Source organism: Nycticebus coucang, chromosome 4, assembly GCF_027406575.1.
Source record: "Nycticebus coucang isolate mNycCou1 chromosome 4, mNycCou1.pri, whole genome shotgun sequence".
Lineage (NCBI taxonomy): Eukaryota > Metazoa > Chordata > Mammalia > Primates > Lorisidae > Nycticebus > Nycticebus coucang.
The window spans coordinates 111,984,679-112,008,845 of record NC_069783.1 but is presented as its reverse complement, the minus strand read 5'-3'; the positions used below and the strand labels follow the sequence as shown (position 1 = coordinate 112,008,845).

Here is a 24,167-nt window from a genome sequence, read left to right as displayed (position 1 = left end):
TTAAATAATTTTTAGAGATTGGGTCTCACTCTGTAGCCCAGGCTAGAGTGCAGTGGCATGATCACAGATCATTGTAACCTTGAACTCCTTGGGCCTAAGTGGCTGAAACTGTAGGCTTGTGCCACCATACCCCACTAATTTTTAGAATTTTTTTGTAGAGATAGGATCTTGCTACATTGCCCAGGTTGGCCTCAAATTCCTGGGTTCAAGTGATCCTTCCACCTTGGTTTCCCAAAATGATGAGATAATAGGCGTGAGCTGCCATGCCTGGCCACATTCTTTTATTTTAAATATGAATTATTTTACTCGCACAAAGTAACACAGGTATTATTGTAAAGACACCCCACACCACAAATAAACAATGACAAGTTGCTTGTTGTACCTAGAGAGATGACCTCATGATAACCATTTGAATCCAACCTTCCAGTCTTTTTCTCTGTTACCCTGGGCAGGTCCTTGGGCCTGGACATTACATTATAACATTAGGCTCTTTCATTAACACCAAGTGAAATTGTGGATACAAAAATACACTAACAGGCTTGCCGCCCGTAGCTCAGTAGTTATGGCACCAGCCATGTACACCGAGGATGGCGGGTTTGAACCCGGCCCGGTCCAGCTAAAATAACAATGTCACCTGCAACAATAACAACAAGAAAAATAGCCAGGTGTTGTGGCAGGAGCCCATAGTCCCAGCTACTTGGGAGGCTGAGGCAAGAGAATCGCTTAAGCTCAAGAATTGGAGGTTGCTGTGAACTGTGACACCACGGCACTCTATCAAGAGTGACATAGTGAGACTCTGTCTCAAAAACAAACAAACAACAAACACCCCCCCCCATACTATACATATTATTTTGTGACTCCTCTCCCCAACAAATCTTGGAGATTTGTTCATGTTAGTACCTATAGATCTACCTAGCTCTATGGCTTTTAAATGCACACATGTACCATATTTGATTTACCTATTCCCCAGTTAATTGACATTTAGCTTTTTAGAGTATTTTATTCTACAAACAATGTAATGATATCCATCTGTTCATACACATTATGTGTGTTTCTCTAGGATAGGTTTATGAAAGTGGAATTGGTCCTGTAATGAGTATGCATAATTATAATTTGGATAGGGCAGGTCCTGTTGAACTGTCCCACAGAGAGGCCCTGCTTGTCACCCCAGCAATGGTGGGTGATGTGCCTGTTTTTCAATAGCCTTGCTGACATTGGATATTGTCAGATTTTTAGGTTATTATCATTATTATTTTATGAGACAGAGTCTCGCTTTGTCACCCTTGGTAGAGTGTCATGGCGTCATAGCTCATAGCAACCTCAAACTCTTGGGCTCAAGCAATTCTCTTGTCTCAGCTTCCCAAGTAGCTGGGACTACAGGTGCCTGCCACAGTGCCCAGCTATTTTTTAGAGACAGAGTCTTACTCTTGCTCAGGGTAGTCTCAAACTTCTGAGCTCAAGCAAACCACTTGCCTCTGCCTCCCAGAGCACTAGGATTACAGGTGTGAGCCACCATACCTGCCTTATTATTAGTATTTTTTTTTTTATGAGAGAGAGAGTTTTACTTTGTTGCCCTGGGTGGAGTGCCATGGCCTAATAGCTCACAGCAATCTCAAACTCTTGGGCTCAAGTAATCCACCCACTGTGGCCTCCCAGAGTGCTAAGACTATAGGTGTGAGTCACTGTGCCTGGCCAAATTTTTAGACTTTTGCCAGTGTCATGGACAAAGAGCAGATGCACGTCCTGATTCTGATTTACATTTATATTTATATAACTGTTAGTGGAGGTGAGCCTCCTTTTTCCTTATAGTTTTTTTTATTATGATACATAACACCTAGCACACATTTTACCATCTTCACCATTGTTAAGTGTACAGCTCAGGGTAATTAAATACGTTCATAACATGGTGTGACCACAAGCCTTTTTTGTTATGCTTTTTGGTTATTCCCCTGGGCAGGTGATTTTTCTCCTGTCCTTCATCTCTTGGCTGAACTTGCATGAACCTTCCTTGCTGTCACCGAAAGCTTGCCATAGTACCTGGTCTTTCTGTATGACTGTAACATGCGTGGGTCTCCAGTGGCCCACACCTAAACTCCTTAGCTCCACAGAAAGCAAACACATCGGGTATTTCTTGCAGTGAAAAATTAATTTTATATTTTCTTTCTATGTATGTGGCTGTAAAGATGAGCCACTTGTTGGCTCTGAAGAGGAAGAAGAAGAAGAAGAAACTGATTCTCAAAAAATGGAGTCCACGGATAAAGTGTCAGGTGTGGCAGCCAGAGGGGTACTGGGTGGGCAGGACAGAGAAATCCTTCTCTGGGTGTTGGGTGTTCACCCGCCACACTAGACTCAGTTCCTGCTCTTGCTGGGGGTTAATAAACACACACAATAGTTTCCTGGTCTGTTTTCACAAATCACCATGGACTTGAGGGCTGAAAACAACAGAAATTTATTCTCTCACAGCTCTGGAGGCCAGAAGTTCAAAATCAAGGAGTTACCAGGGCCTGGCTTCCCATGAGAGTCAAGGCCTCCTCCAGTGTCTGGGGGCTGCTGATGTCCTCGGCTCACAGGGGCATCCCTGCAGCCTGTACCTCGTTGTCACGTGGCCTCCTCCCTGGTGTGACTGCATCTCCTACTTTTTCCTTTTACACAGATACAGGTCATATTGGATTTAGGGCCCACCCTAATGCAGTGTGGCCTTGTCTTAACTAATGACATCTGTAAAGACCTTATATCCAAATAAGGTCACACTCTGAGGATGTGATTTGGAGGGGACACCATTCAGCTCAGTGTAGTGCGTAACATAACACCCGTTTCCAGTGTTTGCCTGATGCCGAGCCCATGCTGTGTGCTGTCTTGTAGAGCAGGCTTCCCGTTGCACAAACTACAGAGGCCATTTTTTTAGGGAATCTCCGAGGCACACTTAATTTTTAAGTTAAGGGATCTCACTGATAGTGGGTTGAGACATCTGAACCAGAGGGGCTGCTGTGAGTACATGCAGTTATATGCTGATATTCTTGATCCTTCATAGGCCTGAAATTATTTCTGCTGTGGTGGTGACATGCTTTGACCTATCTTTCTATACTGGTGGTTTTTGACAGGAGGCAATTTTGTCCCCTGCCAAGAAGACAAAGGAAGATGTCTGGAGACATTTTGGGTTATCACAACTGGAGGGATGGTGCTACTGGCATCTAGTGGGGAGAGGACAGGGAGGCTGCTGGATCCCCTAAAATGTACAGGATGGTCCCCACCACAGGGAATGATCCAGCCCTAAGTCTCAATAGTGCTGAGGTTGAGAAACTGTATACCTCTGTGTTGTCAGCAGAGCAGAACAGCCTCCTTGTGCTCCGTTTATCTCATATTTCATCTTCTCTGACAAAAAGCAGAGGCTGTAGGTTAGACCCCACCTCCCACCTCGTGGACACCACACTAAATGCTTGAAGACCAGAGGGGAAAAGGATGTTGGCCGTATGTAGTGTCTCCCCAGGTATCTTTATGTTTTCAGAATAATTTATTTTTAAGCAAATTGTAAGTTCCCTCAAGTAGCAAAGCTTGGAGTAGGGAGGGGAATACAAGTTTAGGAATAAGGATAGACATTCTTTTTTTTTTTTTGTAGAGACAGAGTCTCACTTTATGGCCCTCGGTAGAGTGCCGTGGCCTCACACAGCTCACAGCAACCTCCAACTCCTGGGCTTAAGCGATTCTCTTGCCTCAGCCTCCCGAGCAGCTGGGACTACAGGCGCCCGCCACAATGCCCAGCTATTTTTTGGTTGCAGTTTGGCCGGGGCTGGGTTTGAACCCGCCACCCTCGGTATATGGGGCCAGCACCTTACCGACTGAGCCACAGGCGCCGCCCCAGGATAGACATTCTTAACGAGGCTTGTCTGGATTGGATTTTGGTAAGGCAGACGGAACTTAGGGAGGGCCACAGAGGGAGTCCCAGGAAGAGGTTCTTGGCGCCGCTAAATTTGTGAACAGGAAAGATTTGGGTGGGAGGAGTTTGCTTAGGTGGGAACAGGTCAGGGAAGTTCTTTCCCACAGAGTAAATTAATTAACATTTAAGTGTTCTTTTTATTATGGTAAAATAGCTATAACATGAAACTTGCCATTTTAACCATTTCTAGATGGCATTAAGTATATTCATAAGTGTATTTTTTATTGTAGTTTATTGCTGGTGCCCTAAAAATGTGGCCTTCTCTGGACTATTTGTCCTAGTAGCCTTTAATATGCCATGATCAACTCTTCCAGAATCTGCCACTAGTTGCTACTGGCCCATTTTATGGATGAGAAAACCAGTAGCAGAGAGGATTCAGACCCCCTATGTGGAGTTGATTCCAAAGCCACACTGACTTTGCACAGCACCTTCCAGGGAAGACACGCTTCTCTGTCATCCCCTGACTTGCTGGTTGCTCTTTGGGGTTTACAAGTCTACATTAAGAGAGATGCAATCATTTTATTGAATTTAGACTTCTTTTCTTTTTGTCCCTCAGGAGTTTTTGAATCTCATGGTGAAAAAGGCATAAATGTGTACACGTTAGCTATAATTCTCATCTTAATGATAAATTCATTTTTAATTAAACATCTCAGAAAAGTCATGGATTGCACACTGTAGCTGGAAAACCACACACTCACACAATTTCTGGTGGACGACCTGTGAAAAATGCAGCCTGCCTTTCTTCAATTATAATGGAAGTCAAGGCTATGAGAGGATTCATTTGTTAAAAACGTCTGTATGGCTATGTGATAACATGCCTTTTGAATCACGTATACTGTTACATAAAATGTAGGCCTGGTCTTGACAGGAAACCTAATTTTCTGATGATTTCATCTTACACTTTGAATAATGTTTTACAGCTAAGATTTTCCAGCGGAAAAGTGGTTCCGTCCGTCAATCTTCAGTTGGCATAGAGAATGAGGAAATAGACAGAGACATTTCAGAGAAACTCTACACCAAAGTACGCATGGCTCTTGGTCCTCGCTTTGGGGGTGGTGCTGCCTGCTGGGGAGTCTGGATAATGGACACAGTCCATCCAGGGTATTCCTCATATTGGAATGGAGATTGTGGAATCTTATGCTAAGGGTCCTCCTGACCACCCCTCAGATTCAGTGATTGGCCAGAAGGACTTACAGGACCCAGGAAAGCTGTAATACTCCCTGTTCCAGTCTATTCCAGTGAAAGAATACAAGTTAAGATCAGCAAAGGAAAAGGTGCACAGGGCAGAATCCAGGAAGAAGCAGGTGCGAGCTTCCAGTTGTCCTCTCCCAGTGAAGCTTCACGCATAGCGCTCGGTTCTCCCAGTAACTAATGTGTGACAACGTGCATGGAGTGCTGCCAACCAGAGAAGCTCCCTCAAGCCTCAGTGTCCAGGATTTTTATTGAAGGACAGATGTGTAGTCATGCAGGTCCACATGACTGACTTCTGTTACTCAGCTACCCCCAGGATCCAGCCCCACCAGCACCTGGGAGGTCAAACTGAAATAGCCTGACCAGGCCTCCCGCAACAAAAACAAGCATGCGCCACAAATCTAATGGTTAGCACGAACCGTTTGACTTAGCCCGAGATTGCAGGTATATGAAGACACTCACATCAGGCAGGACATTCCAGAAACTTAGATGCTGTCACCCAGGAATCAGTCAAAGACCAGGTCTGGAGACCTTAGAGCAGCGGTTCTCAATCTGTGGGTGCGACCCACAGGAACTGTATTGAAGAGCTGCAGCCTTAGGAAGGTTGAGAACCACTGTCTTAGAGGATGTGCAACCCAGGCTTGCTGAGTGAATGCTTTATTGCAAAAATCCCAAGGGTGGAGTTTAAGGCTAGGATGTAAGCATTCAGTCAGGCTTGTACCTGATGAGATTGCACCTAATTGCTTCATCAGTATGTTCCCTCCACCCAAAACAAAGTTCACACCTGGTTTGTTGCAGGGTCTGGCCTAGTGAAGGTCCATCTGGACTTTTTCTAGTCAGTTTATTCAGAGGTGGCTGTGCTGGCCAGTCCTCAGGGGAGTCAAGCTAGGAGGGCAGAGTCTGTGTGCATTTCAGGCCTGTGTTGTGATCCCCTAGCACCCACTGTGTGGCTGGGGCTGCTTGGGTGGACTTGAATATTAGGTTCTTTGGATGAACAAATGTATCTCCAGAATGACAGATTTTTGTTTCCCGTGTTTCAGAGACTTGTGAAGCACATCGTGGAAAGGACCTATCTCCATGTGCTGTGTACTCCTGTCCCTGAGTTGTTTCTGGACCAGAATGTGGTATTTTTTCTCAGAAATGCCAAAGGTATATTTCTGGTTGTATGTGTGTGTGTTGATTCTTTTTTTCCCCCTCTTTTTATATTTTCTTAAGAGCATAACTTTTTTTTTTTTTTTGTTATTCCTCCTTTGGGAATCAAGAGAGCTTAACTTAATTTGTACAGTTGAGTCTCATTTTTCGTGGATTCCTTACTTGCAAGTTCGCCCACTCACTGAGATTTACTCATAACCCCACAAGCAATACTCACAGCACTTTCAATGTCATTTACGGATGTGGGCAGAGTGAGGAGAAATGTGAGTCCTCGATGTGCGAGTTCCAAGATGTGTTTGAATAAGTCTACATTCTCAGCCTTCTTGTTTCAGTTCTCGTATTGTAAGCAGATGTCCTTTCCATGATCTGTTTAATGCCATGCGTTTTGCATTTTTGTGCTTTTTCTTGGTGATTTTGCTATTTTAAATGACCCCCAAGTGTAGCATGGAGGTGCTGTCTGATGTTTCTAGGCAGAGGAGGCTGTGGGATGCCTTACAGAGAAAGTAGTATGTTAGGGAAACTTCCTTTAGGCGCAAGTGACTGAACTGTTGTCTGTGAGTTCATCATTAGCAGGTCAACAATGAACAGAAACACACATAAAACAAAGCTATGTATTGCTTGGTTGGTGACTCACAGGAACCTAACCTTGCATTTCCTCTAGGAGCAAGGGCTCGGCATTCTGATTCTGTGGTCAGGCACAGTGATTTTATAGAACATAACCACCAAGAGTAAAGAGAATTGACGGTGTTTATATATTCTCAGCTCTATTTATAACAACTAGAGGAAGATTCTAAATGATGTTATGCCAGTTCTAAGATGAGCTTTGGTGGGCATCCTCTGCAAGGCTGTGCAGTAAAAATGCAGGTGCCGCTCAGAGGCCAAGCCAACCTGCAGAGTAACTTTTGGGCATCCGCACTGTGCCCCATCCTGAGCCCACTGGGCCTTCCTGAGTGACCCCCCAGGGATGTTTGCTCTGGGTCTCTTTTGGCCGTAGCCATTCCTCTTGCTGTCTTTGACTCTGACTGATTCTCCACTGTCTGTTATTTCTGCCATTGCCCGACTGCCCTGCCTGTAGAGGTGGTGCATTTTTACATTTTGGGACTCACCTTGAATTCTAGGACAAACATTGTGTATTTTCCCCCCTTTTTAAAAATTTTAATGGCACTTTGGGCCAGCAGCTGCCTGTTAGACAGCGAGATGTCCTGTAACTCATTCTTTTCAAGTGGTTGGGAACCATCAGTAGAAGCATGACGCGCAGACAAGTGTTATATAGTCTCTGCTCCCTCCCGTGCAGGCTCTTTCCGAGGAGTCTCAGCTTTCCTGTCCAGAACACCTTCCCCACCAACACTTGCTAATTAGTAATAGCAAAACAGGGGCCTGGGACTAGGCAGCATCAGTCTCTGGCCTGAATGCCATGCGTTCATTCTATTTGTCATTTTGCAGTTATCTTTTGTTTATGTCAAGCTCACCTTCTTTTTGTAGTCCTTTAAAATAAATTCAAGTAAAGACATGTTTGCTATAAAGAAATGTGTTAGACAAATGACAGTATATGTCTCCACAGATTTGGGAAAAGGCGTGATGACGGAAACTGCTCCAGTGAATAGATTTGTGGTGTTTCTGTTTTGTTTCCAAATAGATGAAGGAATGAGTTCGGGTAACCTTTAATCTATCTACTGTGGTGATCACTGTTTGGTTGGGTGAAGTAAATATGTATGAAATTAAACCTGTGTGTTGGCCAGGCGTGGTGCCTCATGCCTGTAATCCCAGCACTATGGGAAGCTGAGGCGGGAGAATTGCTTGAGCTGAGGAGTTCGAGACTTGTCTGAGCAAGAATGAGACCCAGACTCATTAAAAAAATGAAAAGCCGAGAACACAATTCTGCTATGCTTTGATCCAGGCAGAGCAAACAGTTGCTGAGGCCAAACCATGACAAAGGCTATTTTTGCCTGTGACATTAGAGAATTTATTCAAGAACGGTTCCCCTTTGTGCCAGGAATTCCACTGTGCAGCTGCAAAGGTTGCTTAGTCCTTGGTTCTTCTGTTGTTTAAACTTTCTCAAATGCCAGGAATAAAGCTGGCCATTGCTTGTGGGGTTATGGACCCATATGAGAGCTCTCCTTGCTGAGAACGAAAACCCTTATCCCTATTTCCTCTGGTCTGTACACACAGGACAGTGGTCACTCTGTAATAATTCCAAGTTATCCAAATAGCAACTCCTTGCACAAATACTATGATTTAGGAAAGAAAATAATTTCACATAAAGATAACCTAAGTTGAGAGACAAGATGGCTGACTGAAGCCAGCTTTCCGCAGAGGCTCCCATCCAGACGGAGAGTTAAAGGACAGAAAGTTAGCAAGTAACCTGGTGGATTAGAGCTTCACCAAGAGAGAAGGTTGAAAAACGTACATCAAGGGCGGTGCCTGTGGCTCAAAGGGGAAGGGTACCGGTCCCATATGCCGGAGGTGGCGGGTTCAAACCCAGCCCTGGCCGAAAACCACACACACACACAAAAATAAATAAATAAAATAAAAATCTAAAAAAATATAAATAAATAAAAAGAAGAAAATCACCAAAATTAAAAAAAAAAAAAAAAAAGAAAGAAAAACGCACATCAACCCCGCTGAGGCGAGCTGTGACCCCAAGGATACAAATAAAAGGTACAAAATCCATCACCAAGCGGACGGGAATCCCCTCCTCCATGAGAATGGTTCGGAGTGCTCCACAAACAAATGAACAGAGTTCAAAGGTCCTCCCATTCACTCCATGGTACAGACCCTCTAAAAACTGGACCTACCTCCCCTACTAGGGTGCCATGGTGTTCTCCTGTCGGGCATAAAACTGTATATATTCTCTACCTGCAATTCTGAGCTCCCAGCACAGAGCTTTACTGAGAGCTTTACTCTCACTCTGAGGTCTGCAGACCTGTCCCCCAGGAGTCCAGATTCTTGGGTGATTTCTCAAGGGGTGTGGATAGGGCCTGGACTGCAGCTGTTCAGTGCTGATTCTGCGGCACGGGAGTGAGGAGAGGACGGTTGGCTGAGAGGGAACCACGCCGGAGTGGTGGTGCCCCGAGGCACAGAGCAGCAGCCGTTTTTGGCAACAATGTGCTCACTCCCGGATATTCTGAAGTCACATCCCCTGTCTCTCTGGGCAACCAGAGGAGGCCGGGCATCTTCTCAGGTGGCAACCACCGCAGATCTGGGACAGAAACGCAGGCCCCATGAGTAAAGGGTTTGCCTGAGGTGGTACCTGCCTGGGTGGAGTGCAGGGACTAGAAAACGCACTCATAGTGCTGGGAGATTCCCAGGGCAAGGCTGACCCAGAGGACCGCTTTACTGAGCCTAAGACGCACCTGGCCCTCAGGCGATTGTCAGCCTATAGACAAAGGAAGGCAGGAAGCTAGAACTGACAGCTAACCGTGCTGCAAATACAAACCTGCAGGAGCAAAGACAGGGCCTGAGGCGCAGGTTCTGAGAACTCAAAGCAGCTTCTCTTCTGCAGGGGAATTTAGCAGGGACAGAAACAAATTCCCGCAAAGTTGTTCTGTTCTGTCAGTAACATCAATCGGGGTGGGGCTGGAACTGAGTGAACACCCCCAGCCTCCATCAAGCTCCCAAGGTTGTCAGGCCTCACCTCCCCCTGCTGGATAGAGGCAGAGAGCAGCGGCCTGGCTGAGCAGACATAGATTTCCTTGTGATTCAGGCAGGTACAAACCCCTGGAGTATCTGCTCATTGGAGGCTACTGGGTCACAGCCCTGCGGGGTTATCAGTGACTGGGTGTGACAGAGGTGCAAGGTGGGGAAGGAGGCATCAAGCTTCCCAGACTAATCTATTTGCTGGGTGGGTCCTCCTGACTTTACGGAGCACCGGAGCAAGTCATATTTGAGTTGTCAGCAGACCCCTGCGATCTAGTTGCCAGAGACCTTTTAAACTCTCCCACCTGAGACAGGTGCTGACTGAAACAATTGATCTGGACCTTTTGAACTGAGCCAATCACCCGAGGACTATCCAAGTGGTGCCCTGGGTGTGTGGTTGTAGGAGGGTTTGATTTTCCTTTTCCAATTGTTACCTGTGGGGTATGGGATGACTTAATTTCTGGTATTTCTCCACAGCTGAGACTTCAACCCAGAGTAACTGTTTCACTAGGGTCAGACAGAGACCAGCTGAAAACAAGACAGAGCCACTTAGCCCCACCACACTAAACAGGTCCCCAGTTTCTCAGGCCATAGCACTGTATGGTCCTCGACAAAGCTCCAGGGGAAAAGTCAAACGGTGTAAAATAATCATGGGGCAGATCAGCGGAAAAACTCTGGTAACATGAATAACCAGAATAGATTAACCCCCCCAAGGAAAGATATGGCAGATGTAACTGAAGATTCCATTCATAAACAGCTGGCCAAATGTCAGAAATCGAATTCAGAATTTGGATTGCAAACAAGATTAATAGAATGGAGGAAAATTTGGAATTAGAAATTCAAGGAGCAGTTCAAAAGTCGGAATTAGAAATTCGAGGAGAAATTCAAAAGTTGTCTCAAGAATTTAACAAATTTAAAGACAAAACCACCGATTTTGATGCACTGAAGCAAGAATTTGCAGCCCTCAAAGATCTGAAAAATACAGTAGAATCCCTCAGTAACAGAGTGGAGCAAGCAGAAGAAAGGATTTCTGACATTGAAGACAAAGCTTTTGAACACTCCCAAACTCTCAAAGAGGAAGAAAAATGGAGAGCAAAAATGGATCATTCTCTTAGAGAGCTCTGGGATGATTCGAAGAAGGCTAATACCCAACTCATTGGAATCCCTGAAAGTGATGAAGTGGCTTCGCAAGGCACAGAGGCCCTTCTCCATGAAATTATGAAAGAGAATTTTCCAGACATGCCAAGAGATTCTGAAATTCAGATAGCAGACAATTTCAGAACCCCAGCCCAACTCAACCCAAATAAGACATCCCCAGGCACATCATAATTAACTTCACTAAAGTTAATATGAAGGAGAAAATTCTGAAAGCAGCCAGACGTAAGAAATCCATTACCTACGAAGGGAAAAATATTAGAATGACTGCAGATCTCTCTGCTGAAACTTTTCAAGCCAGAAGAGGGTGGTCATTGACTTTTAATCTCCTAAAACAAAATAACTTTCAACCCCGAATCCTGTATCCAGCTAACCTGAGTTTCATTTATGATGGAGAAATTAAATACTTTAATGACATTCATATGTTGAAGAAATTTGCCATATCCAAACCAGCTCTTCAGGATATTCTCAGACCTATCCTCCATAATGACCAGCCCAATCCTCTACTACAAAAGTAAACTCACTCAGAAACTTTTGATCAAACTCCAACTTCCACAGTGGCAAAAGGATTAAAAAGGTCCAGTGGACTTGCAAAAAACTCGATACCCAAAATTTTACCAGACTTATCAATATTCTCCATTAATGTGAATAGCTTAAACTGTCCTCTAAAGAGGCATAGGTTGGCTGACTGGATACAAAAACTCAGGCCAGATATTTGCTGCATACTAGAATCACATCTTACCTTAAAAGATAAAAATAGACTCAGGGTGAAAGGATGGTCGTCCATATTTCAGGCAAATGGTAATCAGAAAAAAGCAGGTGTTGCAATTCTATTTGCAGACTTTAAACCATAGGCTTTACAACAACAAAAGTAAGGAAGGATAAGAATGGTCACTTTATATATGTTAAGGATAATACTCAATATGATGAGATTTCAATCATTAATATTTATGCATCCAACCAGAATGTGCTTCAGTTTATAAGAGAAACTCTAACAGACACGAGCAACTTGATTTCCTCCAGCTCCATAATAGTGAGAGATTTCAACACTCCTTTGGCAGTGTTGGATAGATCCTCCAATAAAAAGCTGAGCAAAGAAATTTTAGATTTAAACCTAACCATCCAACATTTGGATTTAGCAGACATCTACAGAACATTTCATCCCAACAAAACTGAATACACATACTTCTCATCAGCCCAGGGAACATACTCCAAAATCGATCACATCTTAGGTCACAAGTCTAACCTCAGTAAATTTAAAGGAATAGAAATTATTCCTTGCATCTTCTCGGACCACCATGGAATAAAAGTTGAACTCAGTAACAACAGGAATCTGCATACTCATACAAAAACATGGAAGTTAAATAACTTCCATGAGATTAAGAAGGAAATTGCCAAATTTTTGGAACAAAACGACAATGAAGACATGAATTATCAGAACCTCTGGGATACCGCAAAGGCAGTCCTAAGAGATAAATTTATAGCACTGCAAGCCTTCCTCAAGAGAATGGAAAGAGAGGAAGTTAAAAACTTAATGGGACATCTCGAGCAACTGGAAAAGGAAGAACATTCCAACCTCGAACCCAGTAGAAGAAAAGAAATAACCAAAATTAGAGCAGAATTAAATGAAGTTGAAAACAAAAGAATTATACAACAGGTCAATAAATCAAAAAGTTGGTTTTTTGAAAAGGTCAATAAAATGGATAAACCTTTGGCTAACCTAACCAGGAAAAAAAGAGTAAAATCTATAATTACATCAATCAGAAACAGCAAAGACAAAATAACAACAGACTCCTCAGAAATTCAAAAAATCCCTAATGAATATTACAAGAAACTTTATTCTCAGAAATTTGAAAATCTGAAGGAAATTGACCAATACTTGGAAGCACGTCACCTTCCAAGACTTAGCCAGAATCAAGTGGAAATGTTGAACAGGCCAATATCAAGTTCTGAAATAGCATCAACCATACAAAAATCTCCCTAAATTGAAAAGCCCGGGACCAGATGGCTTCATGTCAGAATTCTACCAAACCTTTAAAGAAAGAGGAACTAGTACCTATATTACTCAACCTGTTCCAAAATATAGAAAAAGAAGGAAGACTACCCAACATGTTCTATGAAGCAAACATCACCCTGATCCCCAAACCAGGAAAAGACCCAACAAGAAAAGAAAATTATAGACCAATATCACTAATGAATATAGATGTAAAAATATTCAACAAGATCCTAACAAACAGAATCCAGCAACACATCAAGCAAATTATACATCATGACCAAGTCAGTTTTATCCCAGGGTCTCAAGGCTGGTTCAATATATGTAAATCTATAAGTATAATTCAGCACATAAACAAATTAAAAAACAAAGACTGGGCGGCGCCTGTGGCTCAGTCAGTAAGGCGCCGGCCCCATATGCCGAGGGTGGCGGGTTCAAACCCAGCCCCGGCCAAACTGCAACCAAAAAATAGCCGGGCGTTGTGGCAGGCGCCTGTAGTCCCAGCTACTCGGGAGGCTGAGGCAAGCGAATCGCTTAAGCCCAGGAGTTGGAGGTTGCTGTGAGCTGTGTGAGGCCACGGCACTCTACTGAGGACCATAAAGTAAGACTCTGTCTCTACAAAAAAAAAAAAAAAAAACAAAGACCATATGATTCTCTCAATTGATGCAGAAAAAGCTTTTGATAATATCCAGCATCCCTTCATGATCAGAACACTTAAGAAAATTGGTATAGAAGGGACATTTCTTAAACTGATAGAGGCCATCTACAGCAAACCCACAGCCAATATCACATTGAATGGAGTTAAATTGAAATCATTTCCATTCAGATCAGGAACCAGATAAGGCTGCCCATTGTCTCCACTGCTCTTTAATATTGTAATGGAAGTTTTAGCCATTGCAATTAGGGAAGAAAAGGCGATCAAGGGTATCTACCCTGTTTCCCCGAAAATAACAGTGTCTTATTTTAAGGTGTGCTCCCAAAGATGCGCTAGGTCTTATTTTCAGGGGATGTCTTATTTCCTGTAAGTAGGTCTTATTTTCGGAGGATGTCTTATTTTCAGGGAAACAGGGTATATAGGGTCAGAAGAGATCAAATTTTTGCTCTTCGCAGATGATATGATTGTATATCTGGAAAACACCCAGGGATTCTACTACAAAACTCTTAGAAGTGATCAAGGAATACAGCAGCATCTCAGGTTACAAAATTAACATTCATAAATCCGTAGCCTTTATATATACCAACAATAGTCAAGCTGAAAAAACAATTAAGGACTCTATTCCATTCACAGTAGTGCCAAAGAAGATGAAATATTTGGGAGTTTATCTAACAAAGGACGTGAAAAATCTCTATAAAGAGAACTATGAAACTGTAAGAAAAGAAATAGCTGAAAATGTTAACAAATGGATAAACATACCATGCTCATGGTTGGGAAGAATCAACATTGTTAAAATGTCCATACTACCCAAAGCAAAGCAATATACAATTTTAATGCAATCTCTATTAAAGCTCCACTGTCATACTTTAAAGATCTTGAAAAAATAATACTTCATTTTATATGGAATCAGAAAAAAACCTCGAATAGCCAAGACATTACTCAGAAATAAAAACAGAGCAGGAGGAATCATGCTACCGGACCTCAGACAATACTATAAACCGATAGTGATCAAAACAGCATGGCACTGGCACAAAAACAGAGAGGTAGATGTATGGAACAAAATAGAGAACCAAGAGATTAACCCAGCTACTTACCGTTATTTGATATTTGATAAGCCAATTAAAAACATTCAGTGGGGAAAAGATTCCCTATTTAACAAATGGTGCTGGGTGAACTGGCTGGCAACCTGCAGAAGACTGAAATTGGACCCACACCTTTCACCATTAATTAAGATAGACTCTCACTGGATTAAAGATTTAAACTTAAGACATGAAACTATAAAAATACTAGAAGAGAGTGCAAGGAAAACCCTTGAAGAAATCGGTCTGGGCAAGTATCTTATGAGGAGGATCCCCCGGGCAATTGAAGCAGCTTCAAAAATACACTACTGGAACCTGATCAAACTAAAAAGCTTCTGCACAGCCAAGAACACAGTAAGTAAAATAAGCAAACAGCCTTCAGAATGGGAGAAGATATTTGTAGGTTATGTTTCTGACAAAGGTTTAATAACCAGAATCCACAGAGAACTCAAATGTATAAGCAAGAAAAGAACAAGGGATCCCATCGCAGGCTGGGCAAGGGACTTGAAGAGAAACTTCTCTGAAGAAGACAGGCGCACGGCCTACAGACAAATGAAAAAATGCTCATCATCTTTAATCATCAGAGAAATGCAAAGCAAAACTACTTTGAGATATCATCTAACTCCAGTAAGATTAGCCCATATCACAAAATCCCAAGACCAGAGATGTTGGCGTGGATGTGGAGAAAAGGGAACACTTCTCCACTGATGGTGGGAATGCAAATTAATATATTCCTTTTGGAAAGATGTTTGGAGACCACTTAGAGATCTAAAAATAGACCTGCCATTCAATCCTATAATTCCTCTACTAGATATATACCCAGAAGACCAAAAGTCACATTATAACAAAAAGATATTTGTACCAGAATGTTTATTGCAGCCCAATTCATAATTGCTAAGTCATGGAAAAGGCCCAAGTGCCCATTGATCCATGAATGGATTAATAAATTGTGGTATATGTACACCATGGAATATTATGCAGCCTTAAAGAAAGATGGAGACTTTACCTCTTTCATGTTTACATGGATGGAGCTGGAACATATTCTTCTTAGTAAAGTATCTCAAGAATGGAAGAAAATGTATCCAATGTACACAGCCCTACTATGAAACTAATGTATGGCTTTCATATGAAAGCTATAATGCAGTTATAACCTAAGAATATGGGGAAGGGGGAGAGGGAGGGAAGGGAGCAAGATGGATGGAGGGAGGGCGATTGGTGGGATTATACATGCGATGCATCTTACAAGGGAAACTTAGTAAATGTAGAATATAAATATCTTAACACAATAACTAAGAAAATGTCAGGAAGGCTATTTTAACCAGTGTGATGAAAATGTGTCAAACGGTCTATTAAACCAGTGTATGGTGTCCCATGATTGCATTAATGTACACAGCTATGATTTAATAATAAAAAAAAATAATGAAAAGCCCAGCTAGGCGCTGCAGCAAGCACCTGTAATCCCAGAGGCTTCCGGAGGCCAAGGCAGCAGAATGCCCTCAGCCCAAGTCTGAGGTTGCAGTGAGCTATGACGTCACTGCAACTCTGCTAAGGGCATAGGGTGAAACTCTTTCTCAACAACAAAAAAGCAAAAACACACACAAAAATCCCCAAATCTGTGTGTTGGAAGGGTAGGCTGTTGCCAGGAATGAAACAAAAGATGCTTTAGTGATGAGTTAGGGAATAATTATCTGGGAGTGGAGACAGGCAAAGCCAGTGTCTAAATTGGGGCTGGAGCAGGTGTAAGAGATACCCACAGACAGGGCAGCTTAAACAACAAACATTTACTCCTCACAGTTCTGGTGGCTGGGAAGTCCAAGATCAAGGTGCTGGTAGATATGGCATCTAGAGGGAGCCTACTTCCTGGTTCACAGATGGCTCCTCCTAACCTCACGTGATGGAGAAGCAGCGAGCTCTGCGTCTCTCTTACAGGGCACTGATCACCCCAAGGTGCCTTCGTGACTTAATAACCTCCCTAAGCCCCACCTCCTAATACCGTCACATTGGGATTGAAATGTCAATATATGAATTTGGGGCCATTTAGTCCTTAGCAAGGAATCCAGCAATCATTTCTAGACAACCCCCATTATTTGTTTTTGTCCAGCTTTAGATGCTCCAAGCAGATTAGTTACTGTGTATTGCTTATACTGATCCATGAGTCACAGGGTTGGCCGGGTGCAATGGCTCATGCCTGCTACACTTTGGGAGGCTGAGGCAGAAGGATCACTGAAGCCTAGGAGTTCGTGACGAACATAAACAAGAATGTGACCCCAGCTCTACTAAAAAAAATAGAAAAGTTGTGATGGACACCTGTAATCCTGGCTACTTGGGAGGCCGGAGCAGGAGGGTTGCTTGAGCCCAGGAGTTGAGGTTGCTGTGAGCTATGATGCCACTGCACTCCAGCCAAGGCAACTGAGAGAGACCCTGTCTGAAACAAAACCAGAAACCAGAACCACAGTGTGTCAGTGTTTATTTCAGCTTCTCATAGTCCCAGGATTCATTTAAATACAAAAGGAGTGTATATTCGGAGTCTGTGAGCAACACTTTGCTTTAGTGACTTGAGAGGGAGAGGAAGGGGGTTTCTGGGCTGTAGGAAGTGTTGCCTCTTGGCCGCCCCATCCCCATCCCCATCCCCATCTCAGGCTGTCTCTGTGTCTGCTCCTGTTTAGAGACAGTCACTGAAGCTGTTGACATGAAGGAAGCCATGGAAATCATGCCCGAGGTGCTGGAGTATGGAATTATAAATGCAAATGTGCTGCATCTTCTGAAGGATATTATAGCTCAGGTAAATATGGAGAAAGGAAGAAATCCCAGCCTTTCTGAGATTAAGACCACTTGATTTGTTTATTTCCCAAACAGGTAGTGGGCAGCTCTGGAGGCGCAGGTGCTGGCCCTGGGCCTGAGAGTAAAGCAGTGAACAGGGTGCGCGATGTCCCTGCTCTTCAGGGGCTTCTAGTGGGGGAAGACACAGCACAAACATCAGCAAGAAAATAGCAGGTAGTGACAAGTGGCAGGAGAGAAACAAATCCTGGTGATGGGACAGAGATGGACTCTGTATGTGTGTGTGTATGCATGCGTGTGTATCTGTTGTGCTTGTGTATGCATGTTTATGTGTGCATGTGTATATATGTATGTGTGTTTCTGTGTATGTGTGGGTGTGCAGATGTGTCCATGTATGTGTATTTACATGTGTGTGATATGTGTATATATGTGCATGTGAATATGTGTGTTTATGTGTGTTTGTGTGCAGGTGGATATGTGTGTGCATGTGTATGTGTGTTTGTGTACGTATATGTATGTGTCTATATGTATGTGCGTGTGTGAGTGTGTGTGTTTGTTTTTGTGTGTGTATATGTGTGTGTGTGTGGTGTGTATAGGTGTGTATGTGTGTATGTATGTGTGTGTGTGCATATGTGTGCGTGCGTGCATGCACGGGGGTGGTAGTAAAGGATGATGGCTTTGCTGAGGAAGTGATGTCTGGCTTTCTTTATAGACAAAATATGAAAAAAGCTCATCAACAGGCCATTTCTAGTAATGATAAAGTATTAGGAAAGTGCAACAAGGAAGGACTGAGGAGGGCCCCAGGGCAGGCCCCTTTGGAGCCAGCATTAAGTCGAGACTGAATGAGGCAAAAGCATCAGATGTGAGGATTTGGAGGAGGAGCATTCCGGGGCAAAGAAAACAGCAAGTACAAAGGCTCTGAGGCAGGAGCAGACTGAGCTTGGCCCAGGGCAAATGGGTAGCCAGTGTGTCTAGAGAGCGGCGAGGGACAGTTGGGAAGGAGGATGGGTTTAACCACTGCTGACGTCCTGTCGATATTCCCCCATGTAATGTGGAAGAACATGCCATAATTTGCCTAATACTCTACTGTTGTTACTCTGTCCACCATTTAGACTGTCAGAATCATGTCTAAAGGACGTAAGGGCCAACGCAAAGAATTTCACATTGGCCAAAGGTGGGACATTTTGATCTTTGAGTTCAACCATTGCACTGGATCAAAACCAGTGTTTCAAATACGTTCAAATCCACCAGTTTATAATGATTTTTAAAAACCCCAATGGATCACTTTTGGAGGATGGTAGGGAACCAACTTATTATTTGGAAAATTGAGCCAATAAAGAGATGCTGCCTTCCCTGTAGTAAATGTACAAGATCATCAAATAGCAGATGAGAGAAAGTGTGTCTTTATAAAAGTATTCCAGTTAGCCGGGCACTGTGGCTCACACCTGTAATCCTGCATTCTGGGCAGCCAAGGTGGGTGGATTGCCCGAGCTTGGGAGTTTGAGACCAGTCTGAGCAAGAGCAAAACCGCCATCTCTAAAAATAGCCAGGCATTGTGGCAGGTGCCTGTAGTCCCAGGTACTTGAGAGGCTGAGGCAAGAGAATCACTTGAGCTCAAGAGTTTGAGCTGTAAGCTATGATACCGCAGCACTCTACCAAGGGTGACAAAATGAGACTGTCTCTCAAAAAAACAGTATTCCAGTTAAAAACAAGATGTTTTAGAAAGAGAATATTTCAAAAATTCTGTAACCCCCATTAGATTAATGGATCTAGGCATTGAACATCCGTGGATTAAAAAAAGAGAGAAGAGACCAAGTCCTCTGATAGAACAAATACTAGTAGTCCTGGTAGAGTTTTCTGCAAGTCTCTGGACGTAGCTGCCAATTTGCAGGGAATCCACACGACAGTGGAGCTTGTCCAGCTGTGCCATGCGTGTGCAGCTGGCAGCATCCAGACTGGGAAGCTCCGCAAGTCAAACACTCTGCATTCTTCCATAAACTATAGGACGTACATGTAGATTAAGAGTCTTAAAAGATGTGTCCACATTTTTTTTTTTTTTGTGATATCTCATTTAATTTTAAAACACAGAGAGGTTTAGATGAGGAAACTAAGGGACAGAGTGGTTACTTGGCCAAATTCAATTTGTGGAAAGGCTGGGACTCCAACCCCTTTGGACAACATAGCCTGTGTGCTCAATCATCACACCCAAGGGTAGTCACTGCTATCCACTGTGGACATCTTCCCAGTTAATGAAATTGAGAAATTCCCAGGGATTCTGAGAGTCAAGGACTCTGGATTCTAATCCCTACTTGCTCATTTCCTTCACTCAGTTCTGCTCTGTATGGAAGAGGCACATTAGACAAACAATGTATGGCGTGCCTTGGGTTTTCTGCCTCTGGAAATAAGAAAAACAAAGCCCTCGTCCATTGATGCCCATGGAGCCTCTTCTGTTAATTATGCATCTCTTCGCCAAGAGCTAGTCGGAGTTGCAACTCTTCTGAAGCAAAGCTTGGGAAACCCTTTCCCAGGAAGTTGTCAGCTTCTTGACTCATCCATAGTGATCAGCAACCTCGAAGGGGGCCTGTCTGATTTATCCAACTCCTGCTTGCAGGACAGCTCCAGTTCCACTGCCTTCCCTATTCTGAAGTCGCAGAACTGTGCAGCTTCCTCTGGGCCCCCTGCAGCTGTGATGGGGAAGAGGGGGCAGTGGAGATGTTATTGGCAGGATTCAGTTCCTCACAGGCTGATGGACCAGGGACCTCAGTTCCTCGCTGGCTGTTGGGCAAAGGTCTCCTTCAGGCCACACGGGCCCTCCACAACACAGCTCTCAGCGCGAGAGCGGGCTTCCCAATCTCAGGAGTGGCTGAGAAATGCATTGCTAAGTCCATCTCCCACTCAAAGCAGGGGAGGATCACACTACAGCATAAATAGCAGGAGACTCCAGGACCATTGCTGAGGCTGCCTATCTCAGGGATGTGTGAGAATTGCCCACCAAAGTTATAGGTGGCCCCTGGACTGAACGAAGAGCTGTTTGTGACCAGGACCCTGGCACATCTGCCATAGTGAATTAACTTCATGCTATTATATTGTCCCGAGATAATGGGAAACATTGCAGTTCTCTTCGATTAGAGAGGCCTGGAGCATAATATTTAAAAAAAATAAACATTGGTAAAATTGGGAACATTTCATTAATGTGGTACAGATTTAAAAGAGCATTGGTCTCTTCACAGTTCTGAAACTCAATTAAACTGAGTGGCAGGCCCTTTGCTAATTCTTGAGACACAGCATTAAATCCAGAGCTGGTGATGGGATCATCAGGCTGGCGCAGGCCCACCAGGCTGTGGGTCCCAGGTGCATGGGGCAGGGGACCCCCTCTCCTTCCTTCAGGATGATCCCTATGGGACCCCAATAGCCCTACTAGGCTTCCTCATATACGTCATCTTCTGTGAAGATTTACTCTTAAGCATTTTCCAGGTGGGCCAAGCTTTTGGAGCCCTGTCCAGGGTCCCTCTAGCTTTCCTTCTCCATCTTCCTTGAACTTGTCATCATCAGCACTCCTGGGAAGAAGAATATGGCCCTTCGACAATGCCTCAGACTGGCTCATGCCCTTGGGCCAAATTCTACCTGCAGCTTGCTACCAGATCACCTCCGCAGACAGGGCCCTACCGTCACAGAGTCCATGAACTGGGAGCTTTCAGTAACCCAACGGCAATGATGACTTCCATCTCGCCAGCTCTGCCCTTCTTTTAATTTCCTGTACAACCAGAGTCTGGGAGTGGGGGAGAAGCTATTATGTGATAGAGCGGGGATTCCAACAGGTCTGCATGATGTTAAAGGCTTTTTCCGTTCCACTATAATGCCCTTTTCCAACTAATTCTGGAGGTCAAGAAGTCCAAATCAAGGCATCAGCAGATTCTGTGTTTGGGGTAGTCCTGCTTTCTGGTTCTCAGATGGAGCCTTCTAACTGTGTCTTCACATGGTAAAAGATGTGTCCAAGATTTAAGAAAAATAGGAACTAAAACCCAAAAATCAACAAACCAACAAAACCAACCAAATCAACCCTCAGGTGTTTATGTCTCTCTTTTTTTTTTTCATGATGGGCATTGGAATTTATTTTTATTTTTTATTTTACATATACATGTGTTTATTAGGTTTCCACTTTCTGCCTTCACAAAATTAAAAAGGCTTAAAATTTAATAACAATAACAATGTTTAAGATAAGGACTAGAAACAAAAACCTTGTAAAGAACAAACGAAGATAAATACATTCAGAAAAGAAATCAGACGATTGCTGCAACGAAGTATTAAGCAATAATAATAATAAAAATTATAGTAATGCAAAGAAAGTAACATTCACATTGTCAGATAAGAGTATGTCTATTATAGAATGCTTTGACTCTGAGGTTCAGTATGGAGTCATCAGTTAATTGCTTATTATTTTTTTCCAAAAGTCTCAAAAAATAGACAACTGATACTTATAAATAAAAATAAAAGATAATTTCAAAAAACAGATCATGCCAAATTTTTAGACAATAGAAAAAGAAGAAATACTTCAAAATCATTCTACTTCATCTAGATACACCTGATATTAAAATTGGAAAAAACATATTATTATAAAGGGGAAATTACAAACATAATTCAGTTATAGATGAGGATGCAGTATCCTGTATCCTAAACAACATGTTAACAAGTTGAAGTAAAAATTAATGTTTAAGTAATGTACTTTGGTCAAAATCGAATCCAATTTATGTCAGAATTAGTCACTATTTTCTTTCTTTTTTTTTTGTTTTCCTTACCCTCACCCCCTCCCTCCTTCCCTGTCTGCTCTTCCCTTCCCCCATGCCCCACCATGTCTTGCTTTTTATGTGGTTAAGTTGGTGGAAAGTTGTTTTGTAATTGTGTTCGAGTGACTGCATAAATGTGTGGCTTTGTCCTCAGCTGACTTTCAGAAAGACTGTCCCCAGTCTCATCATTTCCTTTACAAGGACCAGCATGGCCTTGAGCTGATGGAAGTTTCTCACTTCCCTGTGCCACATTTTCTAAGTTCTCAGTTATCAGAGGCAGAGGAACACATGCACTATTGTTTTACTGTGTAGTCATTGCAGGCTTGGTTAAAATTCTTACCCTAGGATCATTTTAAGTCCAGTATAATTTCTGTTTCCGTAGGTCTGTGCTCTGGATTTGAGCAGTGTTCACTTTGCACATTTGTGCCTCAATAAAGCAGAATATTCTAAGCCAGAGGCAGCGTAAGTACATGAATCATTGAAAACGACATTGTATGATTTGTTTTATAAACTTGGTATTTCAGGTATTTTTGCCAGCACTGTCTTTCAATCAGCACAAGATGGATACGAGCACGGGACTTGCATCTGGAGAAATCCCTAACTCTTCTGTGTATGACATGGTGGTGGACCTGCCCAGCATGCCAGGGGAAGCCGTGGAATATCACAGTATTCAACTAATACGGGATGAATTTTTAATGAACATTCAGAAATTCGTAAATGGCATTCAAAGAACAATGCAGCAACTTGAAGGTAAGGTCTATTTCTCCTCCTTAGTTAAGAATGATTAATGTACTTTAAGAAGGCAATTTAGGAGCTTTTTTGTTTTAATTTATAATAATTCTTGTTTACATGCCTCACTACTATCATGAAAGAAACCGAGCTGATCATTATTATAAGAGACATAAAAGGGAATGAGGAAATCTTTGTCCTCAGTATCTTAAAGTTCGGTGCATAAAGAATTAGGGCAGAGCCCTGACTCAGGGCTCTTGACTTCCCCCCTTTCTCTCCCTGTTTCTTACCTTGTCATCTCTGTTCTTTACCCAGGCCTTTTCTTCATTTCCTTCTTCACTTTTTCCTCTAGTCCTACTGGTTTTGTTGTGTTTTTTAAATCTAATAAAATAGAAAATCCCTTTAAAAAAAAAAAAAAAAAGAATTAGGGCAGAATAAGAAGCTTAAGAAAGATATTGGGGTCTTTAGGGTTTGGGAGAGGGAGACCAGGCTGAGGGAGTCAAGCAGAGCTTTATGGATTAGGTGGCGTTTGAGCCATTTGAAAGTTGCACACAGCAGCTATTATTGAATTGAGCTGGTTTGCAACTCATTTGATGGAGTGGGTGGCCCAGCAAGAGTCCTAGAGCCTGGGTCAGTGTGAGAACCTGTTTTGTGGGTACAGAACAGGGAGGCTGCGAGGCTGGCATAGTAAGGAAGCTGAGTCTCCTTTGGTCCTATATTTTTAGAGTCTTGCATTGTGAAAAGACAAAAGAGGCAAGGCTATTAGGGCCTTGGGATTATTATTCTAGGAAAATAAACCTTTCTTCCTTTAAAAGTAAAATTAAACACGCCCCAGTTTGTAGGAATTTTCTCTGCTGGAAATGAGAAAGCTAGAAACACATGTAGCGATCAAAATTTTTTTTTTTTTTTTTGTAGAGACAGAGTCTCACTTTATGGCCCTCGGTAGAGTGCCGTGGCCTCACACAGCTCACAGCAACCTCTAACTCCTGGGCTTAAGCGATTCTCTTGCCTCAGCCTCCTGAGTAGCTGGGACTACAGGCGTCCACCACAACGCCCGGCTATTTTTTGGTTGCAGTTTGGC

The 24,167-nt window shown here is 43.1% G+C and overlaps 1 protein-coding gene across 1 annotated transcript in view; it reads left to right on the top strand.

The window, feature by feature from the left end:
- The window catches only part of DNAH10 (dynein axonemal heavy chain 10), a 194,262-nt gene that overhangs the window by 1,954 nt on the left and 168,141 nt on the right, over positions 1-24,167 (top strand). Inside the window, exons 2-6 of the mRNA XM_053589697.1 lie at positions 2,184-2,267; positions 4,855-4,955; positions 6,166-6,274; positions 17,462-17,577; positions 22,882-23,107. Of these exons, the coding sequence (XP_053445672.1) occupies positions 2,184-2,267; positions 4,855-4,955; positions 6,166-6,274; positions 17,462-17,577; positions 22,882-23,107 (636 nt within the window). The remainder of the gene's footprint in view (positions 1-2,183; positions 2,268-4,854; positions 4,956-6,165; positions 6,275-17,461; positions 17,578-22,881; positions 23,108-24,167) is intronic.